This window comes from Carassius auratus, chromosome 37, assembly GCF_003368295.1.
Source record: "Carassius auratus strain Wakin chromosome 37, ASM336829v1, whole genome shotgun sequence".
Lineage (NCBI taxonomy): Eukaryota > Metazoa > Chordata > Actinopteri > Cypriniformes > Cyprinidae > Carassius > Carassius auratus.
In genome coordinates, this window is record NC_039279.1 from 2,654,724 (window position 1) to 2,674,975 (window position 20,252).

Below are 20,252 nucleotides of genomic sequence, written 5' to 3' on the forward strand. Positions count from 1 at the left end.
GTTTCTACAGATATACCCAGAGACGTAAGACTGCTTCTGTGCTCCACGGTCCGCTTCAGTCTGTTTCGAATCACTTTGCTTCAATAAGAATAAATCGCTTTTTTCAGGATGAATCAATTTGTTTATAATTCATCACTTAATTTATGATGAATTCATTTAAGATGAAGCTTTTGTTCACTCTGTTCTTTTCCTCATTTGTAAACTGCGTTGGATTAAAGTCTGCTAAATGAATGAATGCAAAATCAATCAGACGGTTTATTACCTCTCAACATAAATACTTTTACTGGTTCCAAGCGAGTACAAACTGTTGAGAATCCGATAGCAGGAAACCTGGACATCATCCACTGCAGGAACGACACAGAGAAGATGAGATCTGAGACACTGCTGTTCAGTGATACCAGACCATACATAACTTCTGCTGCCACTCACGTATGAGATCCTCTCCGAACAGGTTCTGACCGATGTGTTCGAACAGCGACGAGAGGACGGGCAGCAGAGCGATGGTGGTGTAGTTGATGATCTGTGTGACTCCTTTGGGCTGCGTCCGTGTGTGTGTGAACTGACCCTGTCGCAGGTTCTCCATCGTCTTCTCCAGATCTTCTGCTGCATTATCAAAAAACATCCTCAGAGCCGCTTTGACAGAGTCCTGGCCGGTTTTCATCACGGTCCTGGAGGACACAGAGATCAACGGAGATCAGTTTCATCGTGTACATCGGTGTCCTTCAGGCAGTAAGTGTGAATCTAACACAGCAGGATCTAGGGGTGTGTCTGACTAACCTAGCGTCCAGCGTCTGTCCCAGGATGTGCAGACAGTTCACGATGGACGTGGCATCATTCCCTGAGAAACACGACACACACATGACTGATCTCAGACACACAGACACATACACACTGCAGTCTCACTAACAGCATCTCACTTTAAGCTAGAGTTCCCAAACATAGACGTGTCTCTTCACACAGCCTTGAGTCTAATCCTGTCTGAGCTCAGATAGACAGCTTCAAGAGCAGGAAACTGATGTCAGTCTCAAAAACGTGACAGACAGCACCTTACCAAAGAGTGAGATCCGGTGCCGCACCAGAACGGCCAGCTTACAGAACAGACTGAGAGTCAGAGAGAGAGAGGAAACATCAGGATGAAGAGGAAGACAGCACGAGAGAATCTGATGCTTCATACACACTTCACTTCCTGCAAACTGTTTTATTTTATGCAGACTGACGCTGCACGTGTTTAGTGGGACTGAAGACACACACATCACCTGGTCACCATCTCCTTCTCTTTATTGGAGGCGTGGCCGCCGCTGCTGATTGGACGAACGGCGGTGGACAGGAAGTAGAGCCGATGGTTTTTGAAGTACTGGTCCACCAGTGGCAGCACAACCTGGAAATAAGAGAAATGAACGAGCGAATCAGTGAATGAATTTAAGCACTGACTGACATGAAGTGAGTCCATCAGACGAAGCAGACCTTCCCGAAGAACTTGAACTGCTGCTCGTGGGGGATTTTCTCTGCTTTGGGTCGAATTCCAGCATCTGAGATAAAGACGAGAAGCTGATGTGATGAAGGTGATGATGACCAGTGATTCTGAGATCGATACAGGCTTTGAAGCGAGTGTCTCACCGTACTCCAGCATGTGTGTGTGAGCTTCATCCACATACGTGATCAGCTGCTGCAGGAACGTGTAGGCGAAGCGTTTCTCTATAGACGGAGCGTCCAGATCCTGTTCCTTCATAGCCCTGCTCACACACACACACACACACACACACACACACCAATCTGAGGATTCTGAAGGAAAAACTTTTTTTGAGAATTACACTATTGTTCATAAGTTTGGACTGAGTAAGGCTTTATAAAAATGTTATTCTAAATTTTCTATTCATCTGTAAATCCTGAAAAATAAATTTTTCACAGTTTCCACAGAAATATTGTGCAGCACTAATCAGAAATGTTTCTTGAGCAGTAAATCATCATATTATTCTGATTTCTGAAGATCATGTGACACTGAAGACTGGAGGAATGATGCTGAAAATACAGCGGAGCATCACAGAAATACATTACACTTTAACACAGATTAATAGCAGAAGAGACGTCTTGCATAAAAACATTTTACCAACCCCAAACATAAACTCAGACACACACACACACACACACACACACACACACACACAGTCACCTTGAGACGCTGTATCCGTTGATCTGAAAGAACTTAAGGATGTCTTGTGCTTTCTCTCGGTCTCTGGATTTCTCTTTGGCAGTTAGAGTGTCATAAGGAACCAGTAGTGGATGACTTCCTCCTCCTGGCACACACACACACACACACACACACACACACACAGGTGATATGCAGCCCTGTAGCACCATCTAATGGCTGTGCTCATGTTTATATGTATACTCTGTAACATGTTTGTGAGCAGACCTTTGGATTCCAGCTCCAGTTTTTTCTTCTGAGCCCAAATGTTGTGATAGTTCTCGGCCAGCAGCTCCGCCATCGTCTGCAGCACACAAACACAATAAGGTGTTTCAGACAGGAAACAGCACGAGCTGGGGGCGATGTGTGAAACGCGTCACTCACATGCAGGTCTCTGGACAGCGTCACGTTGCTCATGTCGACCGGCCGCGGGCTGAACCCGTGAGCGCCCTCTATGGAGCGCTGCAGGAGACACCAGAGGTCAAAGGTCACGCGCACTGAACCTCACATGAGTCTCTGACAAAGACATCACCATACAGCTGATTCTGACCTGACTGGACAGAGAGATGCGGCGCGTGCGGTTGTGTAACGTGGAAGCGTCGCTCTCTCTCATCCTCTCGATGCTCCAGCCCCACGACAGCATCGTCTTCAGACTCTCTCTGATTGGCCAGCGGTACACCTCCTTATCCTGAAACACAGAGGCATGCTGGGAAGTCTACTCCTCGTTCTGAGTGTGATCGCTGAACGCTTTCTGTACCTTCTCAGATAAACATTTGTAGGGCTTGAGCACCGGATGAACTTTAGATGATTCACACATCTGCTCTCCATGAACCCAGCCGACGGCAAACTACAGACACAGATCAACACGTCAGATCCACACGAGAACACCTGCTGCTTCCAACAACACTGGCACAACTACACTCAACATGAGAAAAGGTTTGCATTGAACAAATTCAGCAAATAACTGAAAAAAAACAATGATAAACTAAAATGATATTTAAATCAATTAAATAGTAACAGTTTTCAATAAGGTCCCATTCATTAATATTAACTTCTAGAAACGTTCTGATGTATGATGGCTCAAAATAAACTTATGAATCATTTTTTGAATCGGTCTGCACTGATTCAGTTGATTCTGAATGAATGAATCAAACTCAGTGCTACTTATGAGAGAGAGGAACATTCTAGATCACCTTTGATCATCGATTCAGATCATTTAAATGACATTATGGCTTTGATTTACTACATCACTACTGCATGGAATGTAGCACTGAATCGTTTAAATTGCATCACTAGAAAAGTTACACAATTATAATAACTCCTGAGCTACTGGAAAGTAGTGATTATTTGGTTATGTCCTCCTAAACACAGCCAAAAAATATAAAGAAGAGAAATAAAGTTCAGTGACTTTAATAATGAAAAGAAAGCAGCTCTGACCTTCTCCATGGACCATTTCTCATGGGAGTATTCTGCATATTTATTGATGAAATGATCGAGTTTCTCAGGAACAACAACACTACAGAAACACAAACACAACCACACTACACACATCTGAAAAAGCTTCAACGCTCATGTTTAGAGGAAAGGCTTCAGCGGACGAGCTGGAGCTCAGTCTGACCTGCTGGTGTCGGCGGGCTGCGGGTTGAAGTTTCCCTCGGCGTCCATGGAAGACTGTTTCTCCATCATGGCCATGTAGTTTGACTCCATGTAATCAGGAGGTAAAGCTCCGCCCACAGCGCTCAGACACGGCAGCGCCAGCTTGAACAACTCCACCTCGTACTTCTGCACACACACACACACACACACAGCTCAGATTCAGCAGACAGTGAAGCTACACGTCAGCTCGGGCTCCGCTGTACCTTTCTGGCCAGAGCGTCAAAGATCCCCCAGAAGAGCTTTCTGGACAGATGCAGCTCCTCGTCCGAGGCCACGCCGAAGCTTCCCCATCCTCCGGACAGACAGTAGTACTTCCAGCAGCGCTCGTAGTGATTGGTCAGGAGCTGCGGGAGGACACGCCCACCAGAGCTCAGTCACTACAGCACATGACTCCTGATGTGAACGAGAGATCAGACGCGTCTCACCTTCAGAGGCATCTTAGTGTGTTCGTTGAGCACAGGAACGTCAAACACCAGACGCCTCAGCAGATGCTGCATCATCGAGGGACGCAGTTTACTGCAACACAGACACCGCTAACACGCTACAGATCTCACCCAAGCTGATTCAGCACATCGATTTGTTGATACTGTGTATGTGACCCAGGAGCACAAAACCAATACTAAAGATTTATACATCCTAAATCATAAACCATCTCTCCAGTGATGTGTGGTGTGTGAGGAGGACAATATCTGTCTCAGATACAACTATTAGAAAATCTGGAATCTGAGGGAGCAAAAACATCTAAATATTGAGAAAATCATCTTTAAAGTTGTTCAGATGAAGTTCTTAGCAATGCATATTACTAATCAAACATTACTTCTGATATATTTATGGAAATTTAAGGGAATGGTTTATGTAAAAGAAAAAACTCTTTAAAGATATGGTCTGGAATTGAAATCTACAGATGCAAACATAACGTGCAATAAAATAAACAATGTGCATTTTGGATGTTTTCTTTCTGCTATAGCACGTTATGGAAGCTAAATAAACCAAGATTAGTTCATAAAAAGTAGTGTAGTGTAGTGTGTCGCCTAGCAGTAATAAGTTATTATTATTAATATATTAAAATGCATCCAAAACACTATACTAAAAATTTACTGTTTTTATTGAAGAACATACAGAATCTTTGGATCTTCTGGAATCACAAAACCTTATTTAATTTAATTAACACATATTAATTTAACATAAATATGAATTAAATAAATATACTCAGTTTCTGTTACAGTAGTCTGAGAGCAAGGTGCTTTGTCATAGTTTCAGCAAAATATCAAATGTAATGCTGGACCGCTGGATTAAACAGATTTTGAACAGATTTGTTTTTAGTGTTAGGGTTAGAGTTGTTTAATCCCAGTTTCTACTTGATTTCATGCACAAAACCACACAAGAGCTGCTATCTACTAGTCGCAGCAAGAGCTTGATCTGGTTGTGTGTCAGGCGGTCAGTAACCGGTCAGTAACTAGTCCTCACCCGCACACGGCCAGCAGACACTCCTCGATGGCGTCTCTCTGTGCTTTGGTCAGACAGCAGCCCTTGGACAGTCTGTAGACGGTGTGCAGCAGAGAGTCGATGAGAGACGCGAACGGCTCCGTCCCGGCGAACAGAGGAGCACATTTGGTGAGCAGCGGCAGGACCGCGGTGCACAGGTACCGGTTCAGAGCCAGAGCCATGTCTGTGGCGCTCAGAGACACCTGGAGGTCAGAGGTCACACGGGACGAGGAGAGAGGTCAAAGATCAGCATGATGACACACACTGACTGAGGGGTCACGTGACTCACCGTGTCCAATGAGGCGGCGGCTCTGAGGTCAGGAAGAAAGCCCACCTCCAGCAGGTGGAAGAGGAAGTTCTGGTCCTCGATGCCATAAACACGGTCCAAGAACAGAACCATGGCAGCTTTGTGGTCAGGACAGAACCCTGCTGACATGTCCGGCTCGATCACAGAACCGTCTGAACACAACAAGAACAGCTGATGAAATACATGATATTGTTTGTACCATCACACATTATTGTCCAGCTCTAATCTGAGATATATATATGAAGATGAACCCAGACGTTCTCTTCTCTGGTCAGACCTTTGGCCAGCGTGGGCATCAGGAACGGGATGCTGATCACTCCCACCAGATCCTCAATGGGAATGAGCGAGCGCAGGATGGCCCGGATACGGATGGCCTCTCCCTTCCCCGCGTGGATCAGCTGACGCAGGAGAACACATCACATCAGCAGGAGAACACAGAGACAGTGAAGATGATTCACACACTCACACACTCACGTGCATCTCTGGAGCGCAGCGGCCCAACAGATCGATCAGAGCGGCGTAGAAGGTCATGATGGCGTTCCCCATGTGGATGGTGTCATCCTCCTCTTCCTCCATGATGTCATTACTATGAGAGACACACAGAGCATCCTCATCAGCAGTGGGTCGGTTATCATCAGATGATCTCCTGATAACGACCCACGCATTATAAAGAGCACATCATCATGAGACATTCAGACTTCAGTGTTTGAGTCGTGTTATTAGTCGACTTCTCTCCTTCAAAGATACAGGTCAGATGTGCATATCTCTTTAAGACACTGTGGATGATTTAGATGTATTTGGAGCGTGACCTATTTTATTGGGATGTTTCTGGACCAGAACAGGAACACAGAAGATGATGAAGGAGAGAATCGTGTGTGTGAGACGGAGAGATGCTGATCAAACACTACACTCTCAAAATAAAGGTTACCGAAGGAGGCTTTTGTAGCAATGTAACAGAAGAACCATTTCTGGTTCCCTGAAGATCCTTTCAGTGATCCGTTCTATATTTCTTAGTGTTTTAATGATCTGAAGAAGAGTTTTTGTGATGTTCTGTGTGTGTTCTGCGTACAGCGTCCGGCTCTCCTCTGTGCTGGGTGATGGACCGTCTCTGCTGGGATCTTCTGAGATCTTTATGGCTTCCTCCATCGCCGCCAGCAGCCCGTTCCCGCCTTCTCCTCGCAGGGCGGGGCCAAAACACTCGGGCCGGCGAATCAGGAGCCGCACCACCACGTTAGCGTTCTCCTCCACACTCTCCCCTGAGACACACCAAAACAACAGCGTTCACCCACAGGAACACCCTCATCATGATCATCTCCAGGAGAACACGCTTCAGAACACCAACCGTTACAGAAGACCGCGAACCGGAGGAAGTCCAGGTAACGTTCACCCTCCACCGGGTTCCAGCCGATGTCAGGATATCCTCTAGACATCAGCATCACACAGCTCTGGAGACCACAGCCGGCCAGATACTGGACCACCTGACACACACACACACACACACACATAGAGTCAGGGTTCAAGAGCCACATCAGCCAATCAGAGACTGAGGAGAGAGAGAGAGAGAGGGGCACCTTCTCGAGGTCCGGCTCTCTCAGCGCCAGAGCCAGTTCATTATTGTCCATCACAGACGCGGCGGCCACATCCAGAGGAGTGGACCCTCGCATGGACGGAGACGCTACACAGAACAAACACACGGTTAACTCTGAGCGCTCGCTGACACCGCGCTCTCAAGATCTCCAGACGTCTTACCCAGACCCACGCTGCTGTTCTCCAGCAGGTAGCTCAGGTGATCAAACATGGCCTTCTGATTCTGACGGCTGATCCGACAGAAGTAGCACAGGAAGCGACAGCAGTTGGCCACCATCTTCGGAAAGGTGATTTCCTGAAGACCAAAGGACACTCGTTCAGTGAATCTGTAAAAACTAAAATAAGAGAGAGCTGATGGTGAGCGTGTGCACCTTGGACTCTCCTCCACCCAGGACGTTCACCATCACCTCCATGACGGTCTCGTGCATGCCGAGCGCTCTCATCAGGTTCGGATGCTGGTAGAACACCTTGTTATTCATGATGTCACTGCAGACAGGTCAAAGGTCACTGAGCCAAACTGCTTTAAACTGAGAATGCTATAGATGTTTATATTTTGACTGATTTATTATTTGTCGCATGACCCCTGCACCTGAGGCCGTGGATCATGAGCTTCTCCTCCTCGCGGCCCATCCTGACGCTGAGCAGAGAGCGGATCTGACCCAGAGACGCCAGCAGGCTGATGGTGTCCTCCACAGAGACGGCGTTGATGGTGTAGGTCTTGGGCAGCGCTCGCACCTGACCGCCGATGCCGTCGTACTGCCGGTGGAGCAACACAAACATGGCCCGCACCAGCTCGGGATCCTCGATGACCGACTCCTGAGCCCAGCGCACCATCGTCTCCGAGATCAGCTGCTGCAAGGTGCCTTCAGACACAAGCAGAGGTCAGGAGGTCAGGAGGTCAGGAGCCGCACAATACACTCCTCATCAAGCACACCTAAGCTTCACTCACTGGGTTTCTTTGACTTCTTCTTCTTTGGTATATCAGTCATTTTCTTCTTCAGGTAGGTCACCTTCTCCACCAGAGACATCAGACGCCCCCTGATGGTGAAATCATCTCCATCTCCTGATTTATCATCATCCGTCTCAATACCTGCAGGAACACAGACGCCATCATCAACACATAAAGCACAGAGCATCAATTACTTGATAAACATCAAGATACACTTCTAATGATCATTAATCTGGTTTAAGGATGTTTAGACTTGATCGTTGGTACCACAGTGTGTCATCAGATCTTCATGGAAGTCCAGCAGCTGTTCACGGATGTCCTCTGGACACGGACAGTCCTGCTTCTCATCCTTAAAATTCAGCAGCATGTTGATCTGAGGAAACACACACACACACACACACACACACACATGCGCCAACACCCTTACCTTATTTGAGTGAAATAATGGAAATGATCACAGGAAATAATGTAGGGACAAATAATGAATCTAGAATCGATTTGATCAATATCACTTCAAACTCAAGTTATTTATTAAGATTTACAGATAAAGAGAGACAGAAAAGCGTTAATAAGGAAACGGTGTGAGACGGGTGTAAAGACCTGTTCCTGTGGAGGAGAGCGGAACTCTTTGGTCTTGCGTGCCGTCAGAGCGGCTGACATGTTCAGTGCCTGCATCACTTCATTATAGCGGAAACGCTGGTTCTCCTGAAGATTCGCCACAAAGTCGTCAGAGAAGGCCACCACAGCCTCGATGCGGTGACGCACCTGACAGTCACACAGGTACTGCAGCAGGTGACACATCTGACCACACACACACACACACACACACCACTCAATCACTGGAGGCTTTTTATCGTCTTCAGTACAAATCAAATTCAACAGGCCCTCAATAATTCTACTGACCCTAATAATCTACTAATCCTCTAATAAGAGTTAGTTTGCATGTACTTCTGAAATAAAGGGCACCCACAATGTTTTTCGGATCCTCTTCACTCACCTGGAGTTTGACGGGTTCAGGAAGCTTCATCTGCAGAAGTCCTTCTTTAGGCATCTTTCCTTTCAGGTCGTGCTTCTCGGCCCCGCCCCCCTCCAGCTGGCTCCGCCCACAGCCGTCCTCTGGCTCCGAGGCCCCGCCTCCGCTCTCCCCCCCGTCCTGCGAGAAGACGCTGGGCTCGATGAGCTGCAGGATGGTCTTCAGGTCTCCGTTGTGGAAGATGCCCATGATCAGGAGCGTGTAGAAGAGTTTAATGAGCGGGACGAACAGGAACTCGGTGCTGCCGCCCACGGGGTCACGCACGTGCAAGCTTCCCTCCCGCACCGCCTCCGTCAGCATCTCCATCGTGCGGCTCTTCAGCGTCTCCAGCGGGAACTCAGGGCTGTACTGGAAACAGTTACCGTGGTGACCGGCGACGGCACCCACGAAGCTGGGCGAGGAGAAGCGCATGCGCGGCTGCAGAGAGGTGCTCAGGCCGATCCCCGGCAGCCCGTGCTTCTTCTTCTCATTGGGGAAGAGTGTGATGCTCTTGGTCTCAGGGGTCATGGGCACGATGTACTCAGAGTTCATCATGAGGCGAGCCGTGGCGTAGCTGCTCAGGTGGATGTCGATCAGCAGGTCGTAGTATCCGGTGCGCAGCAGACCCGGCATGTATTTGTTCTGGATGGCGTACAGCAGCTGCGCCTCGTCTACGTGACTGCAGAGAGCGTGAGCCACACGGTTGTTCCCCAGAGCACAGATGGCAGAATACAAGCGCAGCGTGTGATAGTGGAACTTCAACAGCTCTCTCTGCTCCGTCAGCTCCAGGATATCCACAGACCTGACGGACAACACCACATCTGATTCAAACTCAACATCAGCAAAGACACGAGCATGAAAGAGCAGGCCATGGGAGTAAACAACCATCAGCTGGACACAAACTCTATTAGAAACAACAACACTATGGTGAATAAATGAATGGAATAATTCAGACTGAAGCCATATCTAAACCATCTGCTGAACTCTCACTCGTCCAACAATTGATTGAAACTGATACGATTAATAATCCAAAACCCCACATTTCTAGTGGTTTCTGAGCACATTTAGTGGCTACAAACAAATACATTTCAAGTGAATCTGTAAAAAAAACAGACACTTGCTAGCCATATTCTGTTTGCTAATAATATGCCATAAACTCATTCATTACTCACTCAAGAGTTTTATTATCACTCTTGTTTTTCACATATTCACTTCTGGTCAGTTTAGAATAATTAAGATTTTTACTGTTTTTGAAAAGAGTCTCTTCTGCTCATCAAGGTTAATGTGTGTGTGTGTGTGCGTGTGTGTGTGTGTGTCATATCAGGACACAACTCTGTATAATGACATGGGTATGACACAGGTATTACAAGGAGAGGGTGACTTATGAGCACATAACCCATGTCCCCATTTTTCAAAACACTTATAAATCATACAGAATGAGTTTTTTTGAGAAAGTAAAAATGCAGAAAGTTTCCTGTGAGGGTTAGGGTTAGGTGTAGGGTTGGTGAAGGGCCATAGAATATACAGTTTCTACAGAATAAAAACCATTACACCTATGGGATGAACACACTTTACACAAAAACAAACATGTGTGTGTGTGTGTGTGTGTGTGCACCTGTTCTCCTCAGGTATATGGAGCGTCATGAACTGCAGTGGTTCTGAACTCTGCACCATCCAGCCCAGTCTCTCACTGACCCTGCTGACCTCTGCCCTCAGGAACTGATTGGGCACACGGCTCCATGACACAGGTGTGAGGAACTGCACGTGTAGCCGCGGCGGACACTGAGGAACCGTGTTCTTCCGCTCGCTTTTAAACAGACCTGCAGAGAGCGGCATGACGCTCTACACACACAGAATCAAACACACATTAGAGTCTGAAAACATCATCATCATCATCTCACAGATGTGCTCCTGCTCCCTCTCTGTGCAACCAGTGCTGAAGTAAAAATAGCCTCGGTGTCCTTTTTGTGAGTGAGAGTGAGTGTGTGTGTGTGTGTGTGTGAGTGTGTGTGTGTGTGTGTGAGAGTGTGAGTGTGTGTGTGTGTGTGTGTGTGCGTGTGTGTGTGTGTGTCAGTGTGTGTGAGTGTGTGTGTGTGTGTGTGTGTGTGTGTGTGTGTTAGCATAAGCTCACCTTGATGCGTCCCAGTTCGAACTGGAAGACGTTTGGACTGGTTGCTTGTGCAAACACTGCAGGGAACAGTTTAGTACTGGGCTCCACCTGCAGACACAGTTAGGCTGCTAGTTAGTCCTAGTTAACCAGTCCCTGCATCACCGGCTGCTGGAGGAAGGAGCAGTACCTGATAGAAGGTGCCGAGCTCTTTGCCGTTGGAGGTGAAGGTGAGGAGGCCGTTGGCTGTGTCCACCACACACCCGATCTCCAGGCCGTTATTACTGCGGCCCTGACTGGGACTGCTGCACTCGCCCCCCCACACCATGTAGCAGTTACTGCGCTTGATGCTGCGACACACACACACACACACACACACAACCGTAACTGTGACCGATCTACACACATTCACTCTGTGCTCCTGCAGCCTCAGCAGCGCTCACCTCTCGTGAACTTTGCCCTTCTCGTCTCCCAGGGTAACGGTGACCGTTCGGACCGCGCTGAGCTCGAAGGCCGGGTCGTGCTGATGAAAGTCTGAGGTCACCCATCCGACCCACACGCTGGACGGCTCCTGCCCGGGGAAGATCCTCACCGAGTAATAATACTGACACACAGAGACAGAACCGCACATTTAACCCTGCTCTTACAGCGGAAGATGACCTGAGCGTCTCTGTCTCTCACCGCTGATGTCTGTTTGAGACTCTCACAGTCGTCTCTCTCCTCAGACAAGACCTCCTCTGACAGACGAGCGTTACTGCTGGAGTTACTGCTGGTCATCTCAGGCTTCGTTCTTTTCAACATGAACCTGAACAACAGACAAAAGCACTTTATCAAACATCATCATCATCATCTGAGTCACACACGTCTTTCTTTCTGTTGCTGTATGACATGTGTGTGTCTCTGTATAATGACCTCTGCTTGAGTTTCGAGGGCTTCTCCTGATTGTGATCCTTGTGGTTGTTGAACTCGTCTCGCTCTCTGTCAGGTCCGTTCGAGCTCATGTGACTGTGTGGCGTCTTCATCAGGACCTCGAAGTCTGACACGGTCTCGAAGTCCTCCAGATCTCTCTTGGGAGAGAAGAAGCTTCCGCTGGCCGAGCGCAGGAACGCCTCCGAGCACTCGATGGGCATGCTGAGACGATAGAACATGATGTCTGTGCTGCTGTTCTGTGAGCCGAACGACCTCTGGGTGACCTTTAGACACGGCGGGCTCTCCACCGTCCCGTCGATCCGCGTGACCTGCAACACACACAGAATCCTGTGAACACTCTGCATCACTCGACCCAGAGCAGACGTGTGGCGTGACCTCTGACCTCGATGTGCTCGTGGTTGAGCGGGACGGGGATGAACTGGGGCAGACGTTTGCTGATCCACATGGTCAGATCACGGTTCATGTTGACGGCGAAGGGTTCGTATCCCTCCTGCAGGCCGCAGATGGTGAAGTACTTCAGCGTACTCACGTCCTTCCCGAAGTTCATCCGGCCCACCTGACACACGCCCAGACTACAGACCGGGATGAATCCTGACAACAGCGGAAGACAGAACGCTCATCTCCACATCAGTAAATCAGCACTAGAGCTCAAACTGAAGGAATACATGTTTAATTGTGTACCCACAATTACTGCGGGAAATGCACATTTAGGTAATGTTACGTAATACACTGCAAAAAAAAAAAGGGTTTGTAGTGTTTTGTCTAAACATTATGGAATCAGGATACATTTGGTTGAGATGCACAATGACATGAGAGGTTATGCTTTATGAGAAATAGATCAAGATGAAGTGAGTTTATACTTAAATCAAGAACAAATCTCTGCCAATGGGGACAGAAAAATCAACTGAATTCAAAGGGAAAACAAGTAGATTTTTCTGAATTCAAAAACACTTCATTTGATCAATTTCTTAGAAAACAAAACAAAACTTCTTATCTTTTTGCATTTGAAGTTAATGCATCTTGTTTTAAGGACTGTTTATATATTTGTACTGTAAAACAAGATGTAAAAACATCAGTTTGTCTATTGCAGTTCAATGAAGCTTGCAAAATACAATGACACAAACAGAATACTCTCAGGCTGCTGACAGGATAGAATAAGACTGATGTGCTGAGACAGATCAGTGAGTGCTGGGTGATGTATGTCAGTGGTCAGCAGGTGGCGCTCATCTCCAGTTCATCTCTACACTGCAGGATCTGTGAAGAGTGAGATGATGAATGACGCAGCAACACTCACCTGCTGCTCACAGAAACACAACACTCTGTGTGTGTGTGTGTGTGTGTGTGTGTGCCAGTGTGTGTGTGTGTGTGTGTGTGTGTGTGCCAGTGTGTGTGTGTGTGTGTGTGTGTTTGTGTGTGAGTAATGACATGGGTATGACACAGGTTTTACAAGGAGAGGGTGACTTATGAGCACATAACCCATGTCCCCATTTTTCAAAACACTTATAAATCATACAGAATGAGTTTTTTTGAGAAAGTAAAAATGCAGAAAGTTTCCTGTGAGGGTTAGGGTTAGGTGTAGGGTTGGTGAAGGGACAGAGAATATACATATTCTACATTATAAAAACCATTACACCTATGGGATGAACACACTTTACACAAAAACAAACGTGTGTGTGTGTGTTTGTGTGTGTGTACATGTGCATGAGCATCAATGTGTGTTTTGCAGTATCAGCTCTGTAGGTGTTAGCAGAGCTCAAGTCTTCTTAGCTCCAGTGCTGCATTCATATTAAATCACACACACACACACACACACACGCGCGCGCGCACACACACTCACTTGCAATCCTGTGACCAATGTAAATGTTTTCCTGATGTATGACCTGGATGTAAGAGATTATGTATGCATGTTTGTTTGCGTGCATATGTGGATGTATATGTATGTAGGTATGTATTTTTGTATATGTATGTATAGGTAGGTTATATATACTGTATATTTGTTTGTTTTGGTGGCTTCGTCAAATATGGTTCTTTCCTGTGATATTTTTATATTATACTATACTGTTTATGAGAATATGCTTTGGACAGACTTGGGACAGGTTGGGAGGAAGAGCTTTATGTGCAAGTGTGTAAGTGTTTGGTGCTATCTTGAGGACCCCTCGAAAATGAGATGTTTTCATCTCAAATGGTTATCCTCCAATAAAAATGAAACATGAAACACACACACACACACACACACTCTCTCTCTCTCTCACTGTCTCTATATGACAGACTGTCCATAGAATGACACATGAACATATGTTGCTTGGTTCCCAACATCCTTCAAGGTTTGTGTTCGACTGAAGAAAGAAGCTCATAGGTTTGAGGGGAGTGGATGATCACATGATCATTTCTGGATGAACTATTCCATTGAATCATAAATAAAATCACATTCTGATGGAGTTCCTACATTAACGAGTGTTATTTCTCATAATACAGCAATTTGAGTAGGAACAGGAAAGACCTCGCTCACCTTCCCAAACCTCGAAGTCTTTGAAGGCGAGTTCCGAGCCGGAGTCGTCGAGCAGCACCTCTCCGTTGAGCGTGAAGATCATGGTGCGCTCGTTCATGTCCACCATGCAGCCCACCACGTCTCCAGACTGCCAGGAGCGGCCGAAGTGCTCGTTTCCCTGATGCCAGCGCTGAGCCTGCAGAAACACACCACAGTTTCCATCTGTCCTCAACACCTGTGACGGATCTCAGAGTTCCTCCATCACACTCACCTTGAACCCATCGAAGACGAAGGCCTGGTCGTCTGAGCCCAGCTCCAGGTCCGGCTGACATCCTGGTCTCGCCCAGCCCACCCGCATCTCCCCCGCCGTCACCACCTCCAGCTCGAAGTACCACCTCCCTCCGCTCACGCTGTACGTCTTCTCCGCTCGGAATATCCGGAAGCGCTCCGCGGACAGATTACACACATCTGCTCGGGCCGCTGCACAACACACACACACACACACGTGAGCAAACCACCCCTGGATGATGACCTTTGACCTGTCCGTGTGAACATATTAAGCTAGAGTGCTCCAAAACAATGACAAATGCATTTAGAAGATATCTGCAATCAGAGCTAAAAACCACCAATGCAGATCAACAATTCTGATGACATCATTCTCACTTCAGAGCCGCCGGCCAATCAAACGCTCTCTAGAACCTGAAGTGAACATACACTGTCACAGACACTGACCCTAAATCAGTTAATCATTTTGTTTTACTGTTTTAAAACTGGGCTCATCGAGTGTTATATTTGTATCATTGATTTATTATAGTTTTTTAACTTGTTTTGTTCAATATTTTCTGTCTATTATAATTATTTTTAAAACACTATTATATAGTTTTTTAGCACTTTAACTTACACTAAATGAAAATGAGAAATGTTGCCATGATAACTAGCTGAAAAAAAAATAAGATGAAGTTTTTTCAATATTACATTTTATTTCAGTTCATTTGTGTTTTATTTCCAGAATTGCTTCTAATAGTCAAGGCTAGGCTCCAGGTACCGTGGTCCTGATCCGGGGCCTCCAGGTTGTATCCGTATCCCAGCAGCGTGCGTACAGCTTCCCGCAGACTGTCCTTGTTAGATTTCTTGGTTCTCTCGTCCAGAAGAACGTAAGGAACCAGACGAGGGTTTCTCTTGTTCTTGATGTCCTGCAGAGACACAGAGACAATGAGTGTGAGGAGACGTCACGCTCATCTGTGTGTTTAAGTGTCCGTCTCTGACCGTACAGATGAGTCCAGTCTCATTTCTCAGTATCAGTCTGTTTATATCACACTTCTACTGTAACTTGTTCATATATGAAATATTAGTGTTCATGTGTATTTTTGATATTCCAGTGAATGAAATCCTTCAAACCTGAAATCTGTACAGTCCACACACACTGACCTGCTGGACGCCGTAGGTCCAGCCCTGTCGTATGCGGTCTCGTGCCCAGACGTTGTGAGCGTTCTCTGCCAGCTTGTCCACCATGGCCTCCTGGGTAGACGCCAGTTTGATGTGGCTGAGGTCCATTGGGGCTGGTTTATACCCGCTGGACAGCTCGTATCTGACAGGAGAACACACGATAACTGACCGGCAGCTAACACTTACTACACACATGATATCAACACGTAACAGACACACAGGAAACTCAGAGATTCTGTTCAGATGATGCTGGGTAGACCTAGTTAACCAGTGTAAAGGGAGATATCAGAGCTTAGCATAACTAGCTGCGACACCACTGTCCCAAACACAACATAAATCCAGACACATGCACATGTTAGTGTTATCATGAATAATGATTGACACACTCACTTCGCTGAAAGCTTCAGATTTTTGACTTTCTCAGCGGCTCGTTCGTCCGCCACTCCAACATGACAGCCCAACGCCAGAAGAGTCCTGCAGCACACAGAGCACGGCATGATGGGAAAACTGGGATTTACATCAGTGAGTCTCAACTCAACACAGTTCCTAGATGTGATGCGTCGCACACAGCAGTGAAATCGAAGCTTAAAACTATAAATGCAACGAATCATAAAATCATGTATAGTTCTGAGAGCAAAATAAACTCTGATGAAGTCTGTGTTCATCCTTCTTCATCAGAACGACACTATGACCTAGACAACAGTAATCACGGTGGTATGTGATGTAATGAGATGTTTATTTGTGTGCAGGACTGTGTCAGCTGTCAGATGACAGGAGTCAAACATCAGTCACAGCGTAACCTCGTTCAGTCAGACTCAGTCCAGTGTGACTCCTGCACAATCACACACACACCGAGCGCACCGCAGGGACTCACACACACACCACACGACTAATTAAAGTCATTAGAACGCTTCTGAAACACAAAAGAAAGAAGACGACAGAAAAGAGGAGTGCTGATAGAGACAGACTAATATGATTCATCTCAAAGACAATGTGAGTTTACTGACTCTACTGACTCTGATTCATCAGTGATGATCTGATGAAGAACAGCATGATTTCAGCAGGTTCACAGTTATGTGCTAACCATCCAACGAACATGAAACACATTCACAAGTCAATACAAAAACAAGGTCTTCAATTATTACAGCAGATGTAATATCATTACTAGTAAACTAAGATATTAAACCGATTGACACATCAGATGAAACTAACTTGAGTGTCTCCTGAGACATCTGTAGGTTGTAGCTGCGCTCCTGTTCAGGAAGTCTGGAGAACTCCACCAGACACGGATGCTGCCGTTTATTATCATCCCTCACCTGCATCATGAATCAAGGGAAACATGTTTGTGTTAGAAAGACTATGTGTGAGTGCATGGAGACCAAGAGCTTTCCACCATACACATATTCAACAAAAATACAGTTTAAACTCATTTTAAAGTTTTGATAGGGAATTAATGAGGAACATTAAATGATAATGTCAGAACAATCAATCACACATTAACTGTATTCACAATAACTGAACTAAGAATATTTTAGGATTATTTTATCATGTGACATGACTTGAAACCATTCATCAAGTGTCAGCTGACTTTGCTCTTGCTGTTTCTGCTGGACTGGGGTGTGTGAGCTGATGAAAAGCTGTTATTTGATTCTATCAGAAAAGTGTCAGATGTATCTGTGATTGAGAGGAAACGCTTCAGTCCAGCAGAGAGGACATGAACACATGATGAGTGTGTGACGCACCGCTCCGTACGTCCATCCCAGCTCAATCTTGTTCATCACCCACAGCTCATGGATGTTCTCTGCCAGCTTCTCCCGGATCCGCTCGAGATGTGGAGGCAACACGATCTACACACCACACACACACACACACACACACACACACACACACACACACACACACACACACACACACACACAAGTGATCGTCACGTCTGAACCTATTCATTAACAAACTCATCAAACAATTGGTTAGTGTACAGGTGTGTGTTCAGGTGTGTGTACAGGTGTGTGTTCATGTGTGTGGTCAGGTGTGTGTTCAGGTGTGTGAACAGGTGGGTGTACAGGTGTGTGTACAGATGTGTGAACAGGTGTGTGTTCATGTGTGTGGTCAGGTGTGTGTTCAGGTGTGTGAACAGGTGTGTGTACAGGTGTGTGAACAGGTGTGTGTACAGGTGTGTGTACAGATGTGTGAACAGGTGTGTGTTCAGGTGTGTGTACAGGTAGATGTACCTGACTGGTGTGTGTACAGGTGTGTGTTCGTGTGTGTACAGGTGTGTGTTCAGGTGTGTGTACAGGTAGATGTACTTGACTGGTGTGTGTACAGGTGTGTGTTCAGGTGTGTGTACAGGTGTGTGTTCAGGTGTGTGTTCAGGTGTGTGTTCAGGTGTGTGAACAGGTGGGTGTTCAGGTGTGTGTACAGGTAGATGTACCTGACTGGTGTGTGTTCAGGTGTGTGTTCGTGTGTGTACAGGTGTGTGTTCAGGTGTGTGTACAGGTAGATGTACTTGACTGGTGTGTGTACAGGTGTGTGTTCAGGTGTGTGTTCAGGTGTGTGTTCAGGTGTGTGAACAGGTGGGTGTACAGGTGTGTGTACAGATGTGTGAACAGGTGTGTGTACAGGTGTGTGTACAGGTAGATGTACCTGACTGGTGTGTGTACAGGTGTGTGTACCTGACTGGTGTGTGTTCAGGTGTGTGTTCGTGTGTGTACAGGTGTGTGTTCAGGTGTGTGTACAGGTAGATGTACCTGACTGGTGTGTGTACAGGTGTGTGTACCTGACTGGTGTGTGTTCAGGTGTGTGCTCGTGTGTGTACAGGTGTGTGTTCAGGTGTGTGTACAGGTAGATGTACTTGACTGGTGTGTGTACAGGTGTGTGTTCAGGTGTGTGTACAGGTGTGTGTTCATGTGTGTGGTCAGGTGTGTGTTCAGGTGTGTGAACAGGTGTGTGTACAGGTGTGTGAACAGGTGTGTGTACAGGTGTGTGTACAGGTGTGTGTACAGGTGTGTGAACAGGTGTGTGTACAGATGTGTGAACAGGTGTGTGTACAGGTAGATGTACCTGACTGGTGTGTGTACAGGTGTGTGTACAGATGTGTGTACAGGTGTGTGTTCAGGTGTGTGTACAGGTAGATGTACCTGACTGGTGTCCACCGGTGTTGGCGTGAAGGCTGCCTGTGACAGTGTGACTGTGGGTCCCAGGAGGTCACGTGTTCTCCCATGATCATGTTTGTATTCTTGACTGTGCTCCACACGCAGCTTCTCTCGAGGTAAAACAGCCTCAAAACATGGAGCGTAACCAGATGGAGGCAGGAACTTGAACTCTCCATGACGACCACCCAACAGGAAGCGCACTCTGAGGAGGACGAAAGTTTTTCACCAATCAGAGCAGGTTATAGTTTACAGGTGCTATCACATGATCCATATAGGATGATGATGACTTTATCAGTTCTGACTCAGCAGTTCATGTGATTTATCTGTCAGACTGACCAATGGCAGACAGGGGGTGTGGCTGATGGCACAGTGGGCGTGTCTGGAGGTGATGACACTCACTTGACTCCAGAGGAGAAGGACACGACGGGGAAGAAGAGTCCGTCTGAGTTGAAGTTCTCAAACATTCCCTGGACCGGCTGGCCGTTGATGCGGAAGGAGATGCTGGGAGCGCTGAGATCCAGACAGCAGCTGACCACATCCTCGGCCCGCAGCACGTGCTGATTGGGTGAGCTGACCGAACGCGCCACACAGCCTGCCAATCACAGCACGCGTTCCGATCACATGGACCTACAGCTCTTTAAAACTGCTGACATGTGCTGTTATATGAGTGATGTCTTCACTACCATCAGCAGATACCTCACATCAGATCACACACACACACACACACACACACACACACACAGCTCTCTAAATGGGGACATTCTGTAGAGTTTTGTTTTGATATACTGTAAATAAACCATAACCTTAACCATCCTCCAGTGAAAAGATTCTACCACATATTAGTTTAGAGCTGTTTAATCGCTGCTTGATCTGTGCAGATTTCTCTCCTGATTCAGACCAGAACACTCTTTCACTGGAGGAAGTGTTATTATGGATTATAGACTCTTA

The 20,252-nt window shown here is 46.7% G+C and overlaps 1 protein-coding gene across 1 annotated transcript in view; it reads right to left on the reverse strand.

The window, feature by feature from the left end:
• LOC113055893 (ryanodine receptor 2-like) overlaps nucleotides 1-20,252 on the reverse strand; it is a 49,244-nt gene that overhangs the window by 24,837 nt on the left and 4,155 nt on the right. The window contains 46 exon segments of the mRNA XM_026222271.1: nucleotides 263-344; nucleotides 430-668; nucleotides 778-838; nucleotides 1,052-1,101; nucleotides 1,257-1,378; nucleotides 1,465-1,529; nucleotides 1,618-1,733; nucleotides 2,171-2,294; nucleotides 2,414-2,489; nucleotides 2,570-2,647; nucleotides 2,736-2,873; nucleotides 2,943-3,032; nucleotides 3,623-3,701; nucleotides 3,804-3,967; nucleotides 4,045-4,185; nucleotides 4,267-4,357; nucleotides 5,309-5,529; nucleotides 5,616-5,785; nucleotides 5,911-6,031; nucleotides 6,108-6,219; nucleotides 6,703-6,889; nucleotides 6,976-7,111; nucleotides 7,205-7,308; nucleotides 7,383-7,515; nucleotides 7,592-7,706; nucleotides 7,810-8,083; nucleotides 8,170-8,310; nucleotides 8,437-8,542; nucleotides 8,770-8,970; nucleotides 9,167-9,983; nucleotides 10,797-11,023; nucleotides 11,313-11,399; nucleotides 11,479-11,638; nucleotides 11,732-11,892; nucleotides 11,970-12,093; nucleotides 12,201-12,526; nucleotides 12,601-12,809; nucleotides 14,728-14,902; nucleotides 14,978-15,186; nucleotides 15,752-15,899; nucleotides 16,135-16,294; nucleotides 16,543-16,626; nucleotides 17,365-17,468; nucleotides 17,895-17,999; nucleotides 19,290-19,506; nucleotides 19,704-19,896. Of these exon segments, the coding sequence (XP_026078056.1) occupies nucleotides 263-344; nucleotides 430-668; nucleotides 778-838; nucleotides 1,052-1,101; nucleotides 1,257-1,378; nucleotides 1,465-1,529; nucleotides 1,618-1,733; nucleotides 2,171-2,294; nucleotides 2,414-2,489; nucleotides 2,570-2,647; nucleotides 2,736-2,873; nucleotides 2,943-3,032; nucleotides 3,623-3,701; nucleotides 3,804-3,967; nucleotides 4,045-4,185; nucleotides 4,267-4,357; nucleotides 5,309-5,529; nucleotides 5,616-5,785; nucleotides 5,911-6,031; nucleotides 6,108-6,219; nucleotides 6,703-6,889; nucleotides 6,976-7,111; nucleotides 7,205-7,308; nucleotides 7,383-7,515; nucleotides 7,592-7,706; nucleotides 7,810-8,083; nucleotides 8,170-8,310; nucleotides 8,437-8,542; nucleotides 8,770-8,970; nucleotides 9,167-9,983; nucleotides 10,797-11,023; nucleotides 11,313-11,399; nucleotides 11,479-11,638; nucleotides 11,732-11,892; nucleotides 11,970-12,093; nucleotides 12,201-12,526; nucleotides 12,601-12,809; nucleotides 14,728-14,902; nucleotides 14,978-15,186; nucleotides 15,752-15,899; nucleotides 16,135-16,294; nucleotides 16,543-16,626; nucleotides 17,365-17,468; nucleotides 17,895-17,999; nucleotides 19,290-19,506; nucleotides 19,704-19,896 (7,243 nt within the window).